The sequence below is a fragment of the Zingiber officinale genome, chromosome 4A (genome assembly GCF_018446385.1).
Source record: "Zingiber officinale cultivar Zhangliang chromosome 4A, Zo_v1.1, whole genome shotgun sequence".
Taxonomy (NCBI): domain Eukaryota; kingdom Viridiplantae; phylum Streptophyta; class Magnoliopsida; order Zingiberales; family Zingiberaceae; genus Zingiber; species Zingiber officinale.
Window position 1 is genome coordinate 55,404,206 of NC_055992.1, and position 23,698 is coordinate 55,427,903.

General features: G+C 34.5%; 1 protein-coding gene across 1 annotated transcript in view; it reads left to right on the top strand.

Annotated features, from left to right (window-relative positions):
* Nucleotides 1-23,698, top strand: part of LOC121969923 — a 59,790-nt gene that overhangs the window by 18,073 nt on the left and 18,019 nt on the right. Inside the window, exons 2-4 of the mRNA XM_042520244.1 lie at nucleotides 3,093-3,217; nucleotides 13,501-13,592; nucleotides 17,449-17,535. Coding sequence (XP_042376178.1) covers nucleotides 3,093-3,217; nucleotides 13,501-13,592; nucleotides 17,449-17,535 — 304 coding nt within the window. The remainder of the gene's footprint in view (nucleotides 1-3,092; nucleotides 3,218-13,500; nucleotides 13,593-17,448; nucleotides 17,536-23,698) is intronic.

A 23,698-nucleotide genomic window follows, 5' to 3' on the forward strand; every position in this document is an offset into this window, starting at 1 on the left:
GGCTAAAAAAAAAAATCTGTACTACATTTTGCAATAGCCCTACTACGGGCGCTATTGCCATCCTCTCTATAGCGAGGATAGCGCCAATAGCGATCGCTATCGTCAAGATCGTTGCGCGTAGCCCCTCATCGCCCCAGGCCGTCACCTCGCCTCGCTATTCGCTATAGCGAGGGCTATTGGGGCTATTGACAACTATGTTTATGACCACATTCATTTATAATGAAACAATGGGGTATGTTTTGTAAAACTAATGGAATGAGACATAAAACATTTTCACGTAATGTACCAACACGTTGGAATTCAACATACTAATTATTACCAGATTCATTTCAATATAAAGAATTATTATGTTTATTTTTTTTGCATAAAATACTAATATTAATATATATTTATTTTCACAATAATGTTATATTTCTAGTAATTTTTGTAAAATTTTAAAAATATTTAATGATGCAACCGAACAACTTTCCGATGTTTATTATTTCACTGCTTAATTAGTTTTAGAATTTTTTTTAATATAGTATTAGTTTTAAATGAATATATTAATAATGAATTTTTATCTTCTTGCATATTAGCTATGAAAATTAAATAGAAAAAATATTTTTATTTTATTCTTAAAATTTATTTAATTACATTTGCTATGTTAACTTTATATTATGACATTTGTGACATTTTATTTCTAAAATACAACAAACTACTAGTAGTAATTTAAAATTTATAAAAGCACAACTTTTATTAAAAAATGGACGAAACATCCACGAGGATCCTCAAGTTCCACATAGGAACTTCAGAATATATTTGACTTTTTTTAATTTTAATGAAGCAGGTAGCGAAAATTTCGATATCTTAAAGTGACGGTCACAAAGGTTCAAAGCTTTCCCGTCCGCTTTGTCATTGCCAAAGAAATTTTAACTTGTTCTGTGTCAATTGTTGCTGTGGAGCAGACGTTCAGTGCCGGTGACAACATATTAGATGAACAACGATCAACTTTGTCTCCCGACTCATTGGAAGCTCAAGCATTACTCGATGATTGGATTAGAGCCGAGAAAAGAATTCAAGGATTGCAACTTTGACGAAGTTGAAGATTTTGATATTGAAGGAATGAATACGAACAGGAAATGGAAGTGAGTGACAACACCACTTTTAAATGTAAAAGGGTAAAAATATAAAAGAACTACGTGAGTTTTGATTTCCCTATACCCTAAGGGGATACGTAGTCAACTTAAATGAGTGCAAGTTTTTTTTAAAATAAATTTAAAATTTAATTTTTTTTAATATAATAATCTTAATCTATGGCGTGAATCAGCGGTTCCGAATCGTGAACCGTAACTATCTTGGGCCGTTAAGATTAAGGGTCGACTTGTTAGGAATCGTTAAACCAGCGGTTCCGAACTGTGATAAGATCTAAGTAGACCCTGATATCACTTTGTAAGTGAGATCAACTTGCAATTTATCTGAGCCATGCTGCTCTTTGAAACAGTCTACAAGCGATCGGTGGTCAAGATGGGGTTATATTTGTTGGTGGTAAAGATGGTAAAGTGATCATGGAGATAATGGAATTGCAAGGGCTGGGAAGGTGGCAAAGAGTCCACAATACAACTCTAGACTTGGTTTCCGGAGAATTAATCTTGTGTGAAGAGATTTAGGAGAATTGAGCTATCGGGTGAGAGAGGTGGGTGGAGGCTCTTGACATAGGAAGGATGTTGTTGGGAGAGGGAGACAAAGGGATAAGCTTTAAAGTGAAGTTGGAGAAGAGGTGGTGCTTCGTTGAAGAGGAAGAGAGATTCTTGGGACAAGGTAGAGATAAGTTCGACAAGGCTTTCAAATGAATCGGAAGGGGGAGCCTCACTAGATGAGTGGCCCGGTGAGACAGATGCTGGGAGAATATGGGAGGTTCTGGTATCAAGTGTCAATTTGATATCTTATTCACTAATAAAGAAGGAATGTAAATCACGTATTCAAGGACTTCAAGATACCTACCTACCTACCTAGGGAATTAAACTAGGTGAGTGTAAGATCAAGTAGTTTATGCCTATTTTCTCTACCATATTGAAAGAAAAATAGATGTATAGCATATACAAGACATTTAAGAAATTGAGGATCAAAACTGTATTGATATTCCCTTGCATAGAAAACTCTGTAAAACCATGAAATCAACAAGCCAAAACTCACGTTAGATTCAGAAAATCAACATTGATTTTAGTGGGACTTGTGATGTGGAAATAGTGAACTTCACCTGCTCAATGGTGTTCTGCTCTACTTGATTGCTTAGTAAACTTATGCAGGCATTTGCCAGACAGCACTACTTGAACACCACTATGTGCATGATAAGTCAACTGTGAGGTCCTAACATTTCTTCCCCGACCAAAATCATCAACTAAATCATGGTCCCTTGTTTCTTCTGGTTATCATGACCTAGCTATGATGGAGAGAGCCCATTCCCAACAAAGGGCAGGGAGAATGTCGAGCTAAAAGTCAAATTAGTGATTGAAGTTACGCAACAATTAAATAATCGAGATTTCACATTAGAGCTTGAAGAAGATGAGAAGCATGGAGAAGTCAATCAATGCATCTACCACCCACCTGGTTACGTCGTAGAAATACTGCCTTGTGAGGAGTAACTAACCTATTGTCTAGCCCATGGAGAAACATTGGATGTGAAATCTTTGAAGCAAAATTCTTAGTCGTTCGTCATTTAACCCTGGGTTGAACTTGGCCCATGTGATCAGACAGTTGGGCTAGACCCCCATCAGGACAAACATAATGCATCTAGACCCCCATCAGATTCAAATTTCATTGGAATTTGTGAAGGTTTTCTTGGATAGTTCTATTAATTGATGAATTGTCACCCGATGTTTATATTTGGTTTTGCACCTTGAGTTTTTCAATTTGGTGCTTGGTTGCAAATTTGCCTCAGTTTTTCCCCATGAGATGATAACACAGATAAAATGATGCAGTTAAGGAATCTATTTGAATTTCAAATCAATTCCTTATTTACATCAAAACATCTTTTCTAATTTTAATTTTTGACTTTCTGAGTTGTGATGGTTCTATCATCAGGAGATAGTTATTGCGTTTATTATTTAGTGCAGATGGCAACTGTCTAATGAACATCCAAACATTTCAGCATCCACAGCAAATGACTTGAGACGTGATAGATTTCCCCGTCCTGCTGATCCTGAGAAGATAAAGGCTGCATTAGCAGCATACGCCCAAAGTAATTTCCTCACTTTATAATATTGCATTCAAGGTTTCTAATTAATTTCGTTCATAATCTGTTTTGGTTTGTGTAGCTGATTGTAGTTCACAATTTTATAGATAATTCTACATCTTAAAAATCATCTGGATACCTTTAAATTTTTCTTGCTTTGTCACTAAAACTTATTTAGAATGCAAAATATAAACTGCATTGAAACATTTATGTTGAATACTTTTGAAGATTTCCATAATTATAGAGATTATGATTAATTTAGATTAACTTGATTATAGGGATTGTGATTGATTGACAATTAATGATTGATATACATACCATAATTATAGGATATTCTTTTCCTCTTTATATATATAAATACCTACATGTAAGCGGAGTATTAAATGTAGAAATATATGGTCTCTTTCTCTTTTATATGGTATCAGAGCAGGGTTCTCCTTCTCTGACCTAATTTTTCTGCCGCCCCTTGTTGCTCCTTCCTGTAGCTACTACTGTCGTCTCCTATTACTACTATCGATTTCGGCGTTGATGTCCTTTTCTGTTGATTTCGACGCCCACGTCCTTTTCTGCTGATTCGGTGCCAACACGTGTGTTGTCGATTTTAGCACCAATGTCCTTTTCTGCTTCGGGTTCTTCGTGTGTGGTCGTCATGATATTAGTTTTTTCTCATCTTCCGACACTTCGGCTATGGTTGCTTGTGGTTGTGGGTTCTTTCGGCGTTGTAACCGTAGTCAGGTCATGGTCGTGGAACTGATACCACTGGGAGTAGCCGTTCGTGTGTTCACTGTGACCGTTCCAACCATGCCTCTGAGAAGTGTTGGACGAAGTTTGATAAGCTCGACTGAGGTAATAATGCATCCACCGAACTATTGACTCCATCACTAGACACTGGACTGGTGGTCATGATGATATGGTCTCTATTTCTCGTACGGATTATGAGATATTGCTTCACTCTTCTGCTAGCATTCCCTCTGCCACTGTTGCCTCATCCTCTCCAGGTGCGTTTGTTGTGTCTCGTGATAAGTCTTGAATGTTGGATTCCGGTACGTAACAAGTCTGTTTTCTCTTTCTCTTTTGTTTCCTCATCTATATCCCCTGTCCGTCTAACCAATGACACCTATTCTCCGATTACGAGAAGAAGTGTTGTTAGGTTCATTGCAAATACCACTCTTGATAATGTTCTCTTTGCACCTAAATTTCTGATTAGTTTACTCCATAAGCTAGCTAACAAAAGCTCACAATTGTTCTGTATCTCTTTATCCATCCTATTATATTATTCAGGACCTACACACGAAGAGGATAATTGGTGGAGGACATAAGAGTAATAGCCAATATTATTTGAGTTTGGTTACACTTGTAAGTTCCCGGGCACTCTCAGCAACTGTCTCCTTATCAGTGACATTGTCATCTAGGTCACCCATCTTCTTCCACTTTTAAAAGTTTGGTTCCCGTTTTGTCTACCTGTGAGTTTGGCAAACACGTACTTCTTTTCCTTCTAGAGTTGATAAACGTAGTTCTTTTGCTTTTAAACTTATTTATTGTGATGTTTGAGGACCTAGTAGAGTTGAGTAGAGAGGAGGTTTTCAGTATTTTATATTTTTTGTTGATGATTATTCTCGCATGACTTGGTTATATTTATTCAAAAATATGAGTGAGGTTCTTGAGGTGTTAATATCATTTTATAACGAAATAAAAATTCAATATTCTGTTGCCTTGCTCATTCTTCTTACCGATAATGCACTTGAGTTTACTCAAAACACAGTATCTATATTATGCAATTCTTATGGCATAGCATAATTCATCAAACCTCTTGTTCATACGCTTCCTAACAAAATAGAGTTGCTGAATGCAAACATCATCATATTTTAGATGTAGCTCATACTCTTCTTTGTCACATGCATGTTCCTAAGTTTTTGTAGGGTGATGCTATACTCACAACTTGCTGTCTCATAAATAGGATGTCTTCTACTGTGTTACATGGGGATATCCCCTTCTCTTCTCTTCATCATGACAAATCTCCTGCCTCCTCGTATATTTGGTTGTATTTGTTTTGTTCATAATTTTACTTCTAGCTTGGATAAATTGTCTCCTCACTCGATTAAATTCATCTTGTTTGGATATTCTTTCACATAAAAAGGATATCCTTGTCTTTACCCACTCACAAAATGCAGTTGCACACAAACGTAACACCTGTGCTGATGTTACATTTTTAGTCCCGACCTTACTTTTTCCCTGTGTACCTCAGTCACATGATACATTAGCATCTCCTCCATTACCTATCTTACCATCCATGTCTCCCATTACAGATGCTCTATTTCTTAAACCATTACAGGTGTACATGAGGCGTGCTCAGCCAGAACTAGATTCATGTCCCTCGCTGCCTCTTCCTGCAGATCTTGATGCTCGCCCCTCGATATTGATTTGCTTATTACTCTTCGTAAAGGTATTCGGTCTTGCATTACTCATCCTTTGTCTAATCATATTTCGTTTGATTACCTTAGTCATGCATTCCGCGATTTTGCTATTTTTCTATCATTTACAGAAGTTCTAACTTCCTACTCTGAGGCTTTTCAACACTCGGCTTGGTGAATTGCAATGGATGAGGAAATGTCTGCCCTTATCTCTCGTGGTACTTGGGAGCTGTTGGCTGCACTATCTTTTGTTGATATTGTTGTCTGTCGTTGGGTATTTACTTTAAAATTTAAAGTCGACTTTACTATTGATCAATACAAAGCTCGTTTGGTGGCTAAAGGATTTACACAGTTTTATGGTCTTAATCTTTAGGTGTTCAATCTTTAAGCACATTAAGAAATCTCTAGGAAAAAAGTTGTCATTTAAGAGAAATGAACACCTAAAAATTGAAGCTTATTCTTATGTCGACTATGCTGGATCTAAGACCGACAGACGGTTCACTTCTGGATATTGCACTTATGTAGGGGAAATCTAATAACATGGCGAAGTAAGAAACAAATTGTTGTTGCTAGGTCGATCACCGAAGCTGAGTATAGAGCCATGGCTCACAGTGTAATTGAGATGTTATGGTTGAAGAATCTGCTTAAAGAATTAGGGTCCACTGCCAATGTACTGTGATACCCAAATAGTTATTCATATTGCAAGTAACCCAGTTTTTCAGGAGAGGACTAAGCATATTGAGGTTAACTGTTACTTTTTTCGCAAGTATGTAATGAGTCAGAAAATTGTCACTCCATTCACATCATCATTCAACCAAATTGCCCATGTCTTCACTAAAGCATTAGGAGGAAAATGATTCTTGGAACTTAGTGACAAGCTGAATATGATTATGATTGACATATATGCTCCAGGTTGAGGGAGAGTGTTGAATACTTTCGAAGATTCCTTTAAGTGTAGGGATTATGATTGATTTAAATTAGCTTGATTATAGGGTTTGTGATTGATTGTAATTAATGATTGATAGACATACCATAATTCTAGGATCCTCTTTCCCTCCTTTTATATATATATATATATATATATATATATATATATATATATATATAAGCGGATTATTGGGTGTAGAAATATATGGTCTCTTTTTTACAATTTAAAATGTTGTTTCGATTTTTATTTATATAACTTGCAAGTATCGTTGCACTGTACATTATTTTAGTAAATAATAATGTTAATTCTTCCTAAAAGTCCCAACAATGCAAATTATGTTGTATGGATACGCGTACGAGTATCGTATTAGACACGACACGGATATGGTGATACGGAAAATTTAAAAAATATAAAACACGATACGGCTAGGATACGACGATTATTAAAAAATATAAAAATACTATATATATATATATATATATATAGTATTAAAAATTTAAAATCCTAGAATAGAAAATCATATTACATCAATCATAATATCCATCAACATATCAAAACATAAAATACCAAATCCATCTTAAACTACCAAATCCATCTTGAATAAGTAAAAAAATCAAACATCCATGTCAGTCTCAGCACCAATACTGTCTTCGTCAGTAAATAAGATTGATTCCAATTTAGATTCATCAAGAGACAAATTGGCAATTTCAAGGATAGTAGCACCCTCCATGTCCATGGAATCAAATCCATCTGCTCCAACATCCTCCATCTTACTTTCTCCTTCACTATAATGTGGACTCCTCGATAAAAAACGAAGATTATAGTGAACATACACCAAATCTTCCGCTCTTTCGGGTGTTATCTTGTTCCTCTTCAATGAATGTATGAAACTATACGTGCTCTAATTTCTCTCACAAGAAGAAGAAGAACAAGATGGTTGTCCAAGTAGCTTTAATGCTAAACTTTGAAGAGTTGGTGCAGAAGCACCATGGATAACCCACCACTTAGTTGGAGACATCAAACCTCGATCACACATTGCATCATTATCAGAAAAATCATCAATGACAGCTGAAAAAGAGGCAAACTTCTCATTGACACTTTTTCGTTTGGATGAATTGGAGTAATATCTTTCAATGCACTTTTTCCTTTCCCTTGAAACTTCGATGTCCCTATGAGGAGGAAGACGATTGGAAGATTCTTGTAGTCACTCATGGCTATAATACTTATATAAAAAGATTGATAGTTTAACATCATTCATGAACTAATATTTTTAATTTGCTAAAACTTAGAAAGTTAAACATTTTAGAGCTTTACCTTGGATTCAAAGACTGCGCCAAACAATGTAGAGATGTATTGCTTTTATTCCATCTCTCCACCAGAATATTATGAACAATCTCATAAAACTTTGAATCTCCACTATAAGGCCTCTTTGAGATAGCAACTTTCATTTTCTTTATCATTTCATCCCACCACTCATAGATTAAATGAAGACAAGGTTGATTAGTCTGCTTTCCTTAACATCTCATAAATCGGACTTGTGAAAGCAAGTATATAATCAATCTTTTCCCAAAATTGATCATCCAATATTTTGTACTTCACTACTCTGGCCTTCACTACATCCTCATCCTTGTATAGATCTCATCTTTCACTAATCACCATGTTTTCAAGACATTTCTTGATTTGTTGAACCTTTTAAGCATAATGATCGTGGAAGCAAATCGAGTATCCGCAAGTGATACCATCTTCAAGTTTGAGTTATTGTTGAACATCGATAATCTCATATTGTGATTCATGATAAAATTCTTGATCATTGAAGCATCATTTGCTACTTCTGCTATCCACTTGCACTCATCAAAGGCTTCTTTGTTTTGTAGAGAGTCAGTCGGTGCACAAATATTCTTCAAAGCAAGATTAAATGTTTGCACAACACAAGAAGTCCAAAATATGTGTGGGTACTTTGCCTCAACGAGTAACCAGTTTTGCAAACAAGAGCATTATCGGTGACCACTTGGACAACATTATGATGTCTCACTTCATTTATGGCATTAATGAGTAACTTGGAGATGAAAGTTTTATCATTGTACTCGCCTTCACAATTTATAGCCTTAAAAAACATAGGACCACTTTCACATACGACCATGATATTAATTAGCGGTCTTCTTTGCACATCTGACCACCCATCACTACAAATACTAACCCCCTTTTGTTTCCAAGCAGCTTTTGCTGGCTCCAACAGCTTTTCAATATGAGCTTTTTCTTTTTGAAGAAGTGAAGTTCTTAATAAATTGTATCTAGGTGGAAGATAACCTGGAATCGTTCGTTGAGTAGCCAAACTGAAAGCACGAACATAATGAGGATTCCTAGCAATATTGAAACATAATCCCCCAATATAAAACAACCTCGTAATTTCGGAGTGGAGCTCATCTCTAGCATTTAATGGTACTTTCCTCTTCTTTGTTAGAGTTGGATCATCATTTTGCAAAGGACCACTAAATGAGGATTTTGAAGCCATGTTTAATGATACAGATGACGAAGGCAATGAAACTTCTTTTGGTTTAGGATTCTTCTTTCTCAATTTCGCATCATCCACAAGCTGTTGCATACGCTTCATTTGATCCATTGTAACAATCGTACAACCAGCAATACCAGAACCTTTTTGTTTTAACAGGTGTCCTTTCACCCTCGAATATGATCCTTTGCACACTTTACTACATATATTGCATGACCAAGTGACATTTCCTCCTCCAACTGCCTTTTCTACCTTGGTTATAAATTTTTACAAAGGTGAATAATCATCGACATCCTCCTACCTATTCTCATTTTGAAAACTTTCCATGGCAAATAGGCTAAAAATAACATAAACATATCGATCAATAGACTTTCCCAACATCCTATTATACAATATTTTTTTTTTGGCGTAACAAATTAAAGAAGTGTTAGTCCATTGCAAAATAAGCTGAACATTTTTAATTTTTATGCTAAAAACAACATTTAAGAAGAAAAAATAGATTTTGGAAGGCAGCGATTTCAGAAATTCTGAGCAATGATATCAAAAGAAAAAACAAAACAATAAACTTGCCAAAAACTGGAGAGTGGAGGGCAGCGGTGGGAAAGGGAAGCAGCAAGTTCGGTGGCACAAAGGGAAGCAACAGCAAGCAGTAGGTCCGGCGGTGAAAACAGCACCAGCAAACAATAGGTTTGCCAGAGGAGGGAGGCAGGCCGGCGTCCAGCAGACGACGACAGTTCGGACATTTATGGGTCAGAGAGTTGGGTTCACCTTTCGGTCCTTCCCCGCGTCTCATGAGATACGCACAATAAAGTTGGATTATGGAATAAACATATCATGCAATAAACATGTCATGCAATAGAGAAAATTAAATAAATACTTGAATTGATTGTTAACGATTACATCGGGCTTCTTCTTATCCTAAATCTGGAAAACTACTCCATGGATATGGAGTTACAACTGAGAGACATTGAATATAAGATATTACAACTCAAAAAAGGTGGGGAGAGAAGAAAGTTTAGCGGTATGGTTGCCGGTCTTTGAAAGGAATTCCAAGCTCCAATCAGTGGATTGATCGTTGTGGCGGCTCTTGGAATAGTTGCTCTAGGTTCCCTAGAACAAGGAAAACCCTCGTCCCCGAGTTAAGAGGCTTTTTGGGCCTTTTATAGCCCTCCAACCTTTTTAACGTTTATAGAACTCAAAACCGTCAAAGAGATATCCATGTGACATGGTGGTGCCTCCGAGGCACGGTCGGTGCATGTTGTGCTTGGGTGCTGGAGCAGGGGTCGGACACGATCGGGGCGTGCCCGGTTTGGTTGCTGAATCGGGGCCAGACATGGCCGTGCCTAGGAGGCACATCCTAAGCGTGTTTGGCCTGGTATTGGTAGCTCGGTCGTGCTTGGGAGGCACGACCGAGGCACGTCTGGCTCGGTGATGAATCTAGTCAGACATAGTGTGTTATGCTGGCGGATGAGGTACGACCGGGCCGTGTTGAGTTCAGTGGAGGGAAATACGACCGTGCCTCAGAGCTCTGGATGAGGCATGGTTGTGCCAGGGGCACGCCCCCAGGGTGTGTCAAATGCTGAAAACTCCATCTCCTCTTTGTTCTTTGTTTAACTTTGTTTGAAGGAACACACCCGTGTCATGTTTCTTATTAGCTTCTCGTTCTAAGGCTTAAATGACTTCGTTTTTTTTTCCCGAAAATTCATTAGATCAATAAAAACAAGGACAGAGGAGTTTTCCGAACCAAAAGAGTAAGAGTAAAATAAATACAATGAAGATGCAAGAATGCAAAATATGTTCATGAAGTACCGCAAAATTCATGTTAAACAATATTAAAATCATGTAACAAACACACGCATCTATGGCATAAAAAAAGAAAATCTTGAAACATGGAGACAAAGTTGATGATAACTAATATGGACTGACACCTTATAATGCAAAAAAATAAGTCACATGGATACACAAACAACTACAATGGTGAAGCTAATGGTGGCTTAGAAGTTATATCATGTCAAAATTGTTCTTTGTTTTCTCTAAGTATAAATGTTGCAACCATTATCTTATTAATTAGTATAAATGATAACACTACTTCTTTAGATTACGGAGTTGAAGCTCTATAGTATAATTTATCAATTACTTTAGTAGTTTTTATAATTTAATTTATCATGATTTTCTCAAAAGGAAATAAACAACTAGATATACAACTATAATATCACAGGACAAGTAAGACGAGAGAAATTTGTAAAGCAACAAGAGTAAGGGACCTAAAGAGGGTTGTTACACAGGTTATAATAGTTGTTACCCATAATGAAAGATGACATAAAGTTCCTCTAAAATAGGCCTTAATGTAAAAATCAAAATTTATCAAAATTACCTCCAATCAAAGCCAACTGTCACCCAAAAGGGTGTCTAAGTCGGGAACCATCTTCAAATCCTCGTCGGCACCTTTGGAGGAGAGGAGGAGAAAGTCGCTGCAACCATCAACTTAATTCACCAACTAATGAAGAACCTTATCAAGTGGTGGCAAAGTTGTTGGACAAACCTCAACAATTGGGGCACGGATTCCTACAACGACAAGCAGCAAAGATGGGGGCTACAACTGTGGTGCCGACAGTTTGAGAGGTGTGGGCATGTCGTGACAACAACAATAAAGGTTGCCACATCAAGATACAACAGTTTTGGTTTTTTGGTGAGAGACAATTAGATGTTGAGTAGATATACAAGAGTATATAGGTCTTTAGGTGTTTACTCAGATCTGATACTTACATGACTAACCCCAAAAGCCTTATTTTGTACATTTTGATATATAATTTTTACTTATCCAAAAAAAAAAAATAGTGTAGTGTTGGTTGAGAAAAGAACGGGCAGAGTGTTGTTGCCTGAAGTCTGGAACATCGTATGCTAGCCAAGGGAGAGATTGAGAGGGAAAAACAAATGAAGAGGGAGGAGATGGAGACTTTGGTGCATTAAACTTCGGGTGACAACGACCAAGCGATGATGGTTAGGGGTGAGTATTTGATTAAAATAGAACCAAACTAACATAATTTTTTTAATAAAAATTGAATAAATCTGATAAAATATCGGTTAATTTAAAACCAAATTAATTGAATTTTTATAATTAGGGTCTAAAAATTTGGTTCGGTTTAACAAAATTCGGTTTCGGTCTAAAAATTAGGTCTAAAAATTTCATGCGGTCCAAAAATTCGGTTTATCTAGTCTATTCAGTTTAACCGAATAAAGAATTTTAAAATCAATTCCGAACCGAATTAACTATTTTTTTTTAAAAAAAAAAAATTCGAATAAACCGAACTCAATTTTAAAATTCGGTTTGTTCGGTTTAAACGGACTTTTGCTCACCCTTAGTGATGGTAGGTAGTTGTGGCAAGGCAGTGTCTTTTGCTGTTTGCAACGAAGAAAGAAAAAACTAAAATAAGAAGTGCATGGAGAGGGGAGAAGGAGATTAGGTTTTATTTGGCATTTTGCAAATTAGTCTATTAGTTTTACAAATTTACAATTTGTCCCTAAAAATTATTATTGTAACAGAGGGTGGATTGAAAAATGTTTTTATATGTCAAAAGCAGTTGAGATTAAAAATTATATTGCTTATTTTAGAATGAAGTCAAATAAAACTAATCTGTAAGAAATAAACCTATATACCTTTGTTATAAGTCAATGCCAACTTGCTTTATCTATAACGTTGTGTTATTGTATAATATACTGTATCATTTTACATATTATAGGATCTCAAAACTGTTCTAAGAAAACAGAATAATCTTTTAACATATTTTATGATTTTATGTGAATTTTATGATTCACAATCTTAAAATTCATAATATGATACAATACAATATCAATCTTGGTGCTTGAAATGGAAGTCAACAACTGTCACTTCATGGAGGTTATTTTAAATTTTATATAGTAAAGCCTCATAAAATTATGCTAACCACATCTATGACAATCTCACTGAGAAAGATAGCTAGTGCACAACATTTGCTTATTACTTAAAATGGATGTGATTCATTCTTAGTTGGTACTGGTAGAAGGATAGTTTTATCTCATGAAGAAGTATATTGTCTCAATTACAAATATGGAGTTTTTAAGATCACTGTTGATTGTTCGCATGATAAAATTTGTTCAATATTTTTAGTTTTTTCCTTTAAAAGTAGTAGCTGTTAGATTGTAGGAAACACAGAATGTTAAATTTTCTTTTAAATCTTCATTAGAGTTGCAGAAAAATTTATGTTTTCCTCAGATCCTTGTTAGTTTTATGTTGAAACTTGATTTATTTTTTGTTTTTTGCTACATTGTCTACTAACTATCCAAAGGGATTTGTGATTTGAACACTAGTGGCTTCTATTAAGACTATCAAGGACTAGTTTTTTATTTGTTGCTTATAGCACAAGGTAACAAATCTGATATTTATCATTTTGCACTTTTATAGTTGGGAAGGCATTTGCTGCTGCTACATCTATAGTATTTGGTGGTGCTACATTCCTGTTTGTATATGTAGCTTATAAGCTGGAGTTGCACACTGTAAGTTGCCATACAGATTTTTAGTTAACTATCCATTTTGAAATATTTATTAGTGCTCAAGTAATTTCTACTAGACAACCATTACATGTGCTTGCCGATTGCTATTTCAATCACACTTGGGATGAATGTTATATTTCTCATCATCTGTTACTTGTTTGTGAAAAATTATAGTCAACCATTAGATTTCTTGACATTTTTGATATGTAGTTTTTCTTCAGAGGAGGATAGATAGTATGAGGTTATGATTTGACTAATGGCCTGTTTACCTTGGACGGGTCAGGGAAAGCATGGATCACACGAGACTTGAGACACTTTCCTCCATTTAGTTGATGCAAAGTTAGGGAAAAGTGGGATTCAAAATCCATCTATGGATCAACTTTATTTTTTCTTCCACCTGAAATTGGGCAAAATTTCTATTCTTTCCTCCCAAGAAAAACTCTTTGGTGTCTGCTGTGAGCCAACAAGCTTATGGCAAGCTTGCAGCTGCCCGGTCGCTTAACCGTGAATTCGCTGCAGCGGACTAGCCACGAGCTCATGGCCTATCCATTCTCTAGGGTAAAGAGAGTATAAGAGAATGAGAATGACGAAACTTCAAGTAGATGAAATAACATTTCATATAGATAAATACAATGAATAAAAATAATGAATAGGAAAAGCATAACTGAACAGCTTTTATTCTAGTTTCCTAGAAAAAGATCTTCAAATGGATAAATTATAATTAGATTTTTGTTCATATTTATTTATTTATTTCATTGGCACCAAGACGTTTGCCATGAAATATTCAGATTTTAAAAGTTGGACCCTTGATAGAACATATAGTTGTTATGGTACTTGATACAAGTAAGATGCAATGAATCTCACTTCAATAAGAGAAAAATTGTTATTCAAGTAAAAATCAAAATAATGCCTCTTTTTTACATAATCATCCCTTTTTTATTTATCATCAAAAAAGGGTGCCCCATGTTGTTTTACTTTATTGTCCTTCTAAACTCACTACAATTTTGCAAGCCCGCCTAAACAAATTAGCTTGACCATCCAATAGGTATTATATCTACGTCTAAGAAAACTTGGTCAAAATTACTATATAATTTATATTTTCTTAAAATAAAAAAATATATTTTATTAAAAAATAATTGAAAGCAAAGTGATATATTCTAGTATATATATTTTTTAAAAAAATGTTACATAAATTATAAATTAAAGTATTTAAATTTATTAGAAATATAATTTTTATAGGAAGTTCTAAAATTTTTTATAAGAAGTTATCAAAAATAAATAGCTATATGTTCATTTTCTTTCAAATTTTGAAACTGAACATATAGATGCACTTGAGAAGATCTTTGGAATCCATTTTAAAAAAAAAAGACAGCCTGGTGCATGAAGCTCCCGTCATACGGGGTCCCGGGGAAGGATCCATTGCATGCATCCTTACTCTGCTTTTTTGCAAGAGGCTGTTTCTAGATCTTTGGAATCCATTTATGTTTTCAAAATGATAAAATAACTCAAAATGGATATAGCAGTTTTGGCAAAAATTGATACATATTTTTAATCCATATAGTAGCTTTGATTTAAATCGCTACATGACAATGTTTTTTTTTCTTTTTATAAAACTTTAATTTGAATGTATAGATCCCCACTTTAGAAGGCTATCGGAGTGCATTAATCTTTCAAAGTGATTACACAACTTAAAAATAACCTTGCAGAAGTTATGGTCTAAAACTACCATACGATCAATTTTAACTTAAATTTTGAATTTAAATATATAGATGCATTATAAGAGGTCATTGGAGTACATTCATGATTTTCAAAATGACCCAACAACATGATCATGTAACAATTCGGCCAAAATTATTACATAGTAATTTTCTACTGAAAATTGAAAATTTGGATTTGCATAGAATAGACTTGTCTTGAAATTGTAATCGGGTTTGAACTGTAACCAGCCCATCTCTAGATGGGTCAGTAAAGGTTTGTTCTCAAAGTGAATGTTGAACTTAATCATAGGTTTAACTGTTTCATAAGTATCTTAACAAAAAAATCTTATTTTTTAACAAGTTTAGGTTTTTTCAATGAGAACCTCTCATTTAATAAAATAACATTTTAATATTTAAATGGCGTGATTTAATATAAACTAACCTATTTATTTTTAATTTTTTAATGTCGGATTAATCCACCTTTTATTGAAGTTGATTTTTCAATCTATTTGCCTTGAATTTTTTAATGTTGAATTTATTAATCTCATTTAACTCGCTTAATAGATGACACTCGTTGATTTTATCAAGGAATATAATTTGTTCAACAATAAAATTATATATATGAAAATTATCATCGAACATAGAATTTGTTTTTATAGGAATTAGTGAACTAGTGGGCTTAAATTCCCTTATACTATAAGGGAATATATAGGCAACTTACATAAATTTAAGTATTTTTTTTTAATTTTTCCACATTTATAAATTTTTAAATATTTTTTAAAAAATAAAATATAAATAATAATCTTGAATCGTTGCGAAATGTGAACTGAATCGTAATTGGTGCTTTGAATTGTGAAGATTAAGGTTAAGGGTCGATATTTTTTGAATTGTTAAATCAACAGTTCTGAATCGTGGTCAATCTACTTTAGAAGACCATTGAAGTTCAACCATGTTTTAAAAATGTCCAAATGATTTAAAAATAGCAATTTTGACTATCTATTTGAAGGGGAGCCTTGATGCAATAGTAAAGTTGCTATGGTGTGACCTAAAAGTCAGAGGTTCGAGTTGCAAAAACAACCTCTTGCAATGCAAGTAAGGATGCGTACAATATATCCAATATAGTCCAACCCTTCCCCGGACCATGCATTGGCGGGAATTTCGTGTACCTAGTTGTCCTTTAATTTTGACTATATGTCTAGCAGTTTTGACCAAAACTGTTACATAATCAAAGCTGGTAGTTCTGTATAACATTTTTTTTTGTTATTGCTAAGTCATTTGGTTATTTCAAGAGGATCGTTGGAATTCAATGGATTCATTCAAATTTTTAACAAAAAATGTCCATGTAAAGTTTGCACCAAAACTCCAACATGACTATTTTTATAATTTTTTGAAGTTATAAAAAATAAAAAATATATTATTTTTACTAATCTTAAATTTGTAATTCATGTAAGATTAAATATATTTTTAAAAAATTTACAATTTATGCAGTAGTGTTGACCAAAAACTATATGAGTTTGTATATGTGCATGTGTCAAACCTGTTGAATGACCAATTTGTCAGATGAAGGTGCAAAAGACTTTGAAGGACAAAGTTGACATAAAGCATCAACTGATGAAGTTTGTAAAATAAAGGAAGAGCACTCCTTTAATGATCTGTAAAAAAATGAGCACTTCAATAATTTTGTAAAAGATAGGTGTTGTTTCTATTTTTGCCCTTTTATTCCTCTTCCACAGATCTTCTAACACAATAACTTGACGAAGTTTTATTATTATTTAACTAGTTCTCAAGTTCAATTAATTAACCACGGGTGATGTCACAGTTAAGTTTACGATGCTGATTTACCTAATTGGCATGCTCAAAGTATAACAGCAGCATGTAATGAATCGTTAAATTCAGAATGAGAGAAATTATGCATATTAATCATGGGATTTTTGGTAGTTTGGCTGATTTTGCTAACTGAACTTGTCATTGAGGATTTTTAATCAATTCACTAACTTTTGATTTTTCGAATTTTTGTTGGTTTTCCCAACATTTATATATACACTTCATAAAGTATTTCTGGTAGCATTAATCATTGTTCAGCTTCATGTTAACTTTATTTGTTTCTCTATTAAAGTGCATATTCACAGAACAAAATATTATAAGCTTTATTCTCTTTTCAGACTGATGATATAAGGATAAAAGTAAGGGAGTTGATCCAGCCTGGTGCTGAAACATTAATGGAGCAAATGGGTCCATTTCGTGCTTGGGTATGTTGATAGGTTTACTTTTCTAAATAGTCCTTTTAATGAATAATAAAATGATACAATTTTTCTGTGATTCAGAATTTGTAGTTTCCTGATATCCTGAAAAATCCTAGAGCTTGTAATTTGTTAAATTTGCCAGCGAAAAATGTGTTTCTTGTATTGCAATTCTCATTTCTGCTTGAAACAATACTAACTAATTTTCTTGAGCCTTTGGTTGATTTTATACCACATTAAGGGAACCAAGCATAAAACCAACCTGAACTAGTTTTTGTTTGGTTAAGTCATTAAGATTTTTTAATTTCTTTCCATGATTTTTTTTTTTTTTCAATTTTAATATTTTCCCCTTATTTTTCACTCACATTTTTTTTTCCTTTCGCACTAACATTTTCTCTTTTACCCATTTACTTATTCATCTTTAACCTTAGTATATGGTAATAAGTTGGAACAGATTGATTTTTAAGGAAAGAGAACTATAATCTCTTTTGTCATATATTGTTTGTTTAGCATTGCCACAGCAAAACCATTCTTGTTTAATGGACTTTACATGCCAAGCATAATGATTTTTATTTGAATTGATTTGGGATAGAACCATAGTATTGATAAAGTGCAACATTAAAAGTTGTACATGCTTATGTTCCTTAAAGAAGTTTGATTATATGAACAGTTGGAAATTGATTTTGACTTAGAAAATGAGGAAGAAATAATTTCTTATACAAAAGAATAGCTACACGACTTTCTTGTTTATAGAGAGAATTTACAATAGAAAGGAAACTAATGAAAAGGAAATTAAATAACAAGGAAACTAATTAAAGCTAATTCAAACTAATAATTGACAAATGATCTTTTCCTATTTTTCCTTATTTGTATATCTTTGATTTTAATGATGACGGGATTTCTAACACTCCCCCTCAAGCTGGTTTGTAGATATCTTCCATAGTCAGCTTACTAGTCAGCTTATCAAATTGTTTCTTGTGTAGTCCCTTCGTTAATACATCAGCTAATTATTCATTTGTTGGAAGATATGTCATGCATATTACTCCAGTGTTGATTTTCTCCTTGATGAAATGTTTATCCACCTCTATATGCTTTGTGCGATCATGAAGAATAGGATTATGAGCTATGGAAATAGCAGCTTTGTTGTCACAATAAACCTTTATAGGAGTTGAAAAAGAAAGCTTCAATTCCTCAAGAATTCTTTTGACTTACATTACCTCACAGATTCCATGGGCAACAGCCCTGAATTCTACTTCAGCACTACTTCTGGCTACCACATTTTATTTTTTACTTCGCCACATAATTAGGTTCCCACCAACAAAGGAACAGTAGCCTGTTGTTGTTCTCCTATCCATAACACTCCCTTCCCAGTCTGCATCTGTGTAGACGACTTGAAGATGTCCATGTTTCTTGAATAATAAAGCTCTTCCTTGAGTTCCTTTCAAATATCTCAATATCCTATAGACGGTCTCGAAATGTTCTGCTCTTGGTGAGTGCATGAGCTGTCTTACCATGCTAACTGCGAAAGCGATATCAGGCCACGTATGAGACAAGTAAATTAATTTTTCTACGAGTCTTTGATAAAGGTCCTTGTTCTTTACTTCTTCAGCCCTAACAGCTTGTAACTTCAAGTTAGGTTCAATTGGAGTCTCACCATTTTACATCCCAGCAAACCTATTTCTCTAAGGAGATCAAGAATATATTTTCTTTGATTAACAAATATACCTTCCTTGGACCTTGCAAATTCCATTCCGAGGAAATACTTAAGGGCTCTTGACACACTTTTTCACTGCCAAGTCCCTTCTCAAATCCTGGCGGTAGACTCATGAATACCTCCTTCTAGATCACCATTGAGAAATACATTTTTAATGTCAAGTTGATGTAGAGGTCAATCTGAATTTGCTGCAAGAGATAACAGAATTCTGATAGAGTTTATCTTAGCAACTGAAGCAAAGGTCTCTTGATAGTCAATCCCATAAGTCTGAGTGAAGCCTTTAGCCACCAGTCTAGCCTTGTACCTTTCAATGCTTCCATCAGCTTTACATTTTATTGTAAACACCCATTTACACCCAACTCGTTTCTTGCCTTTGGGTAGATCAACTATCTCCCAAGTGTCACTTCTCCTTAACGCATTCATCTCTTCCATGACTGTTAAATTCCAACTCGGATCATCCGACGCTTCCTGTATATTCCTTGGAACAAACAAGTGTGAAATCCTAGAAGCGAAAGCTTTATGATTTTTTGACAGTCTTTGGTAGGAAAGATAATTTGCAATAGGGTGATTAGTGCAATTTCAAACACCTTTTCTAATTGCTATAGGAACATTAAGATCGGGAATAGTAGGTGAAGAATTAGACACAATAAGAGGAATCAAAGCTGGACTTGTGATAGGGTTACCTGAAATTTCAAAGCCAGAGCTCGGTTTTTCAAACGAGTGTTGTGCAGGCTTGACATTTGAGTCTTTATTCCTCGGAAGAAATCTCTTCCTAGTATAAACCCGAAGCTCAGAATTCAGATCATGATGATCAGTTTGTAGTATTTCTCTCCTTGATCGAGAGTTTTCAACACTAGGCACTAGAGGTGGGTGATTATTTTCAAGATTGTCGGAAAAAATGATATTGGGAAGTGCGTTAGAAATGTCCAAAAAATTATTTTTTCTTCACTTGTCGTCTCTTGAAGAGAATTTTTAGAAAAATAGGGTTTTGTTTCTAAAAAGGACACATCCATGCTCAAAATTTTTTTTTTGTTTGAGGATCGAAACACTTATACTCCTTTTTGTTTGATGAATAACCCAAGAATACACATTTTATAGCACGTGGTTCAAGTTTTGAACGAAATTGATATGGAACATGAACATAGACAGTACATCCAAAAATTGACAGACAAATCAGAAAATAATCTAATTTCAGGAAAAACAATTTTAAGGCAATCAAGTGGTGTTTTGCACTCTAACACTTTAGTAGGCATCCTATTTATCAAATAAGAGGTTGTTAAAATTGCTTCACCCCATAAATACTTAGGAACATTCATATAAAACATCATTGCACGTGCTACTTCAAGTAAATGTTTATTTTTTGGTTCTGCAATGCCATTTTGTTGAGGGGTATCTCGACAAGTGAATTGATGAAAAATACCTTTTTCATTAAAAAAATCACCCAAGTGCTCATTAAAATATTCTGTTCCATTATCAGAATGTAAAATACAAATTTTGGTTTGAAATTGGTTTTCAATCAGAGTGTAAAAACTTTTTAAACAAATTTCTCACTTCCGATTTTTTATTCATTAGATAAATCCAACATAAACGTGTATGGTCATCAATAAATGTTACAAACCATTTTTTTCCAAAAAGAGTAGTAATTTTAGATGGACCTCAAACATCACTATGAATCAAGTAAAAAAGTTTGGAGGCCTAGTAATTTTTTGGCAAATAAGTTGAACGATAAAATTTTGTAAAAAAACAAGTTTCATAATGTAAAGAAGAACAATCAATGTCTTTAAATAATTCTGGAAATAAGATTTTTAGATAAGGAAAGCTAGGATGTCCTAGTCTATAGTGCCATAGCATTATTTTTTCTCGAACTGAGTTTGAACTAATACTGTTAACGATCTGAGTTTTTTTTATTACTAACAGGTATTTCATCCAAGTAGTAGAGACCTTCAATCATCCTAGCATGCCCAATCATCATCCCCGAGTTTTGGTCCTGAAATTCACAATGTGATTCAAAAAATATAATACGACAATTAGAATCTTTAGATAGTCAATCATCCTAGCATGCCCAATCATCATCCCCGAGTTCTGGTCCTGAAATTCACAATGTGATTCAAAAAATATAATACGACAATTAGAATCTTTAGATAGTCAATCATCCTAGCATGCCCAATCATCATCCCCGAGTTCTGGTCCTGAAATTCACAATGTGATTCAAAAATATAATACGACAATTAGAATCTTTATATAGTTTACTAACAGACAAGAGGTTGCAGGCTAATTTAGGAACATGAAGAACAGAATTGAGATTAAATTGTTTGGTCAGTTTGATAAGTCCTTTGCCTGCAATAGGTGAAAAACTACCATTGACAATTCTAATTTTCTCATTTCCAGAACAAGGGGAATAAATATCAAATAGGTGAGAGCAACCAGATATTTGGGCTGTGGCTCCAGAATCTATGATCCACGGAGAGGAGTTTAAGCAAGAGAGATCTTTAGACATGCGGAGAGCTTTAGGATTGCTACTTGTTTGTGCCAAGGAAATACTAGGAATACGAGATGAGAAGTTGGATTTTATCGGCTTCAAGAGTTGATCCATCTGCTCTTTGTTGAAGGGACCTGTGTCGGCTTCATTTGCGGTAGGAATTCCATGATTCTTCTCTCCTTGCTTGCTATTTTTCTAGTTGGCAGGTTTGCCATAAATTTTCCAACATGTCTCATGTGTATGGCGAGACTTGTTGTAGAAATCGCACCAAACCCGAGGCTTATCATCAGACCTGCGCTGGTAATTTGCAACATTAGTAAATAAGGTAGAATTTTCAACTGACTCACTGGTACTCCTTTTTCCGAGTATGACACTCCTTCGGCTTTCTTCTCTTCTGACTTTGGCAAATACTTCACCAATGGATGGGAGAGGAAGTCTCCCAATAATCCTTCCTCGTACTTCATCAAATTCGACGTTGAGACTAGTAAGAAATTTGTAAATACGATCGTCTTCCATGGTTTTCTTGTGGTGGTTGCAGTCATCAGCAGATTTCCATTCATATGTGCTGAAGAGGTCAAGATTCTGCCACAATCTTTTCAATGAATTGAAATATTTTGTGACAGAATCATCTCCTTGACGTATTTCCTCCAACTTTAAAGTCAATTCAAAAACCTGTGATTGGTTACCTAGGTCAGAATACATCTGACTAACATTATCCCACAGCTCTTTTGCAGTAGGATAACACATGTAATTGGTACTTATATCCTCCTCCATGGAGTTGACTGGCCATGTCATAACCATGGAGTTTTCAGCATCCCATAGGCATGCAGCGGATCATTAAGAGCAGGAGCCTTCTTGTCACTCGTGATATAACTGATTTTTCCTTGCCCACTGATATACATCCGGACGGATTGCTACCGTCGGAGGAAATTGTCACCATTTAGGCGGATGCTAGTGATCTGGACTGAATGAGAGTTGGAATGATGTTGCAGGGTCTTAGAAGGTTTTACCATAGTGACAGAGATTGTAGTGGTTTCGGACGTGACTTCTGACATCGCTTTGATACCAACTTAGAAAATGAGGAAGAAATAATTTCTTATACAAAAGAATATGTACACGATTCTCTTGTTTATAGAGAGAATTTACAATAGAAAAGAAACTAATGAAAAGGAAATTAAATAATAAGGAAACTAATTAAAGCTAATTAAAGCTAATAATTGACAAATGATTCTTTCTTATTTTTCCTGATTTGTATATCTTTGATTTTAATGATGATAGGATTTCCAACATTTTGTAATTATTTGGAAATAAAATTTTATAGTTAAATATATGCATTTTGGTTTCAGGTCATAGGAAATTGTGAATCTTTTACAACTTATAATATTCAAAAAATACTAGAAAATATTGAATAAGTTTAGAATTTTATGTGAAGTTAATTATGAATATGAAGTAGATAATATGTTGGACAAGTTTTTGATGCTGATCAATGCCACCAGATATGTGCGGTTTCTACCCTTCCAACATGGGACCAACACTAAGATCCAATTGGCATGCTTGTGCTGGTCATTTCGTAAGAGATTCTCATGGTCGGTCATAAATTTTCTTCCGTGCTTGTGATCGACAAAGAATAAGACAAAGAATCACTCAATTGCTTATGTCAATCATGCGAGAGGAGACCAAGAGGTTATAGAAGCTCTAAATTTCACTAGAAGTACTAGCTAGTGTCAACAAGAGGCTACTTGTTGACAACAAGAAGCAATGAGTGACAACTGGTGTCAGACTCTTCGGCTTAGGAGAATTAGTGCATTGGGTGACGGTTATAGTCGGTGGCAGTGTTTATTGGAGGTTGCCGACCAAATTGAGATCGCGACATTGCGAGAGGGAATTAGAAGTTAAAATTATGAAATAATTGATATATAAATATATCAGTGTCATCTGAGTTTTATTATAATTATACCAAATTTTATATATATATATAT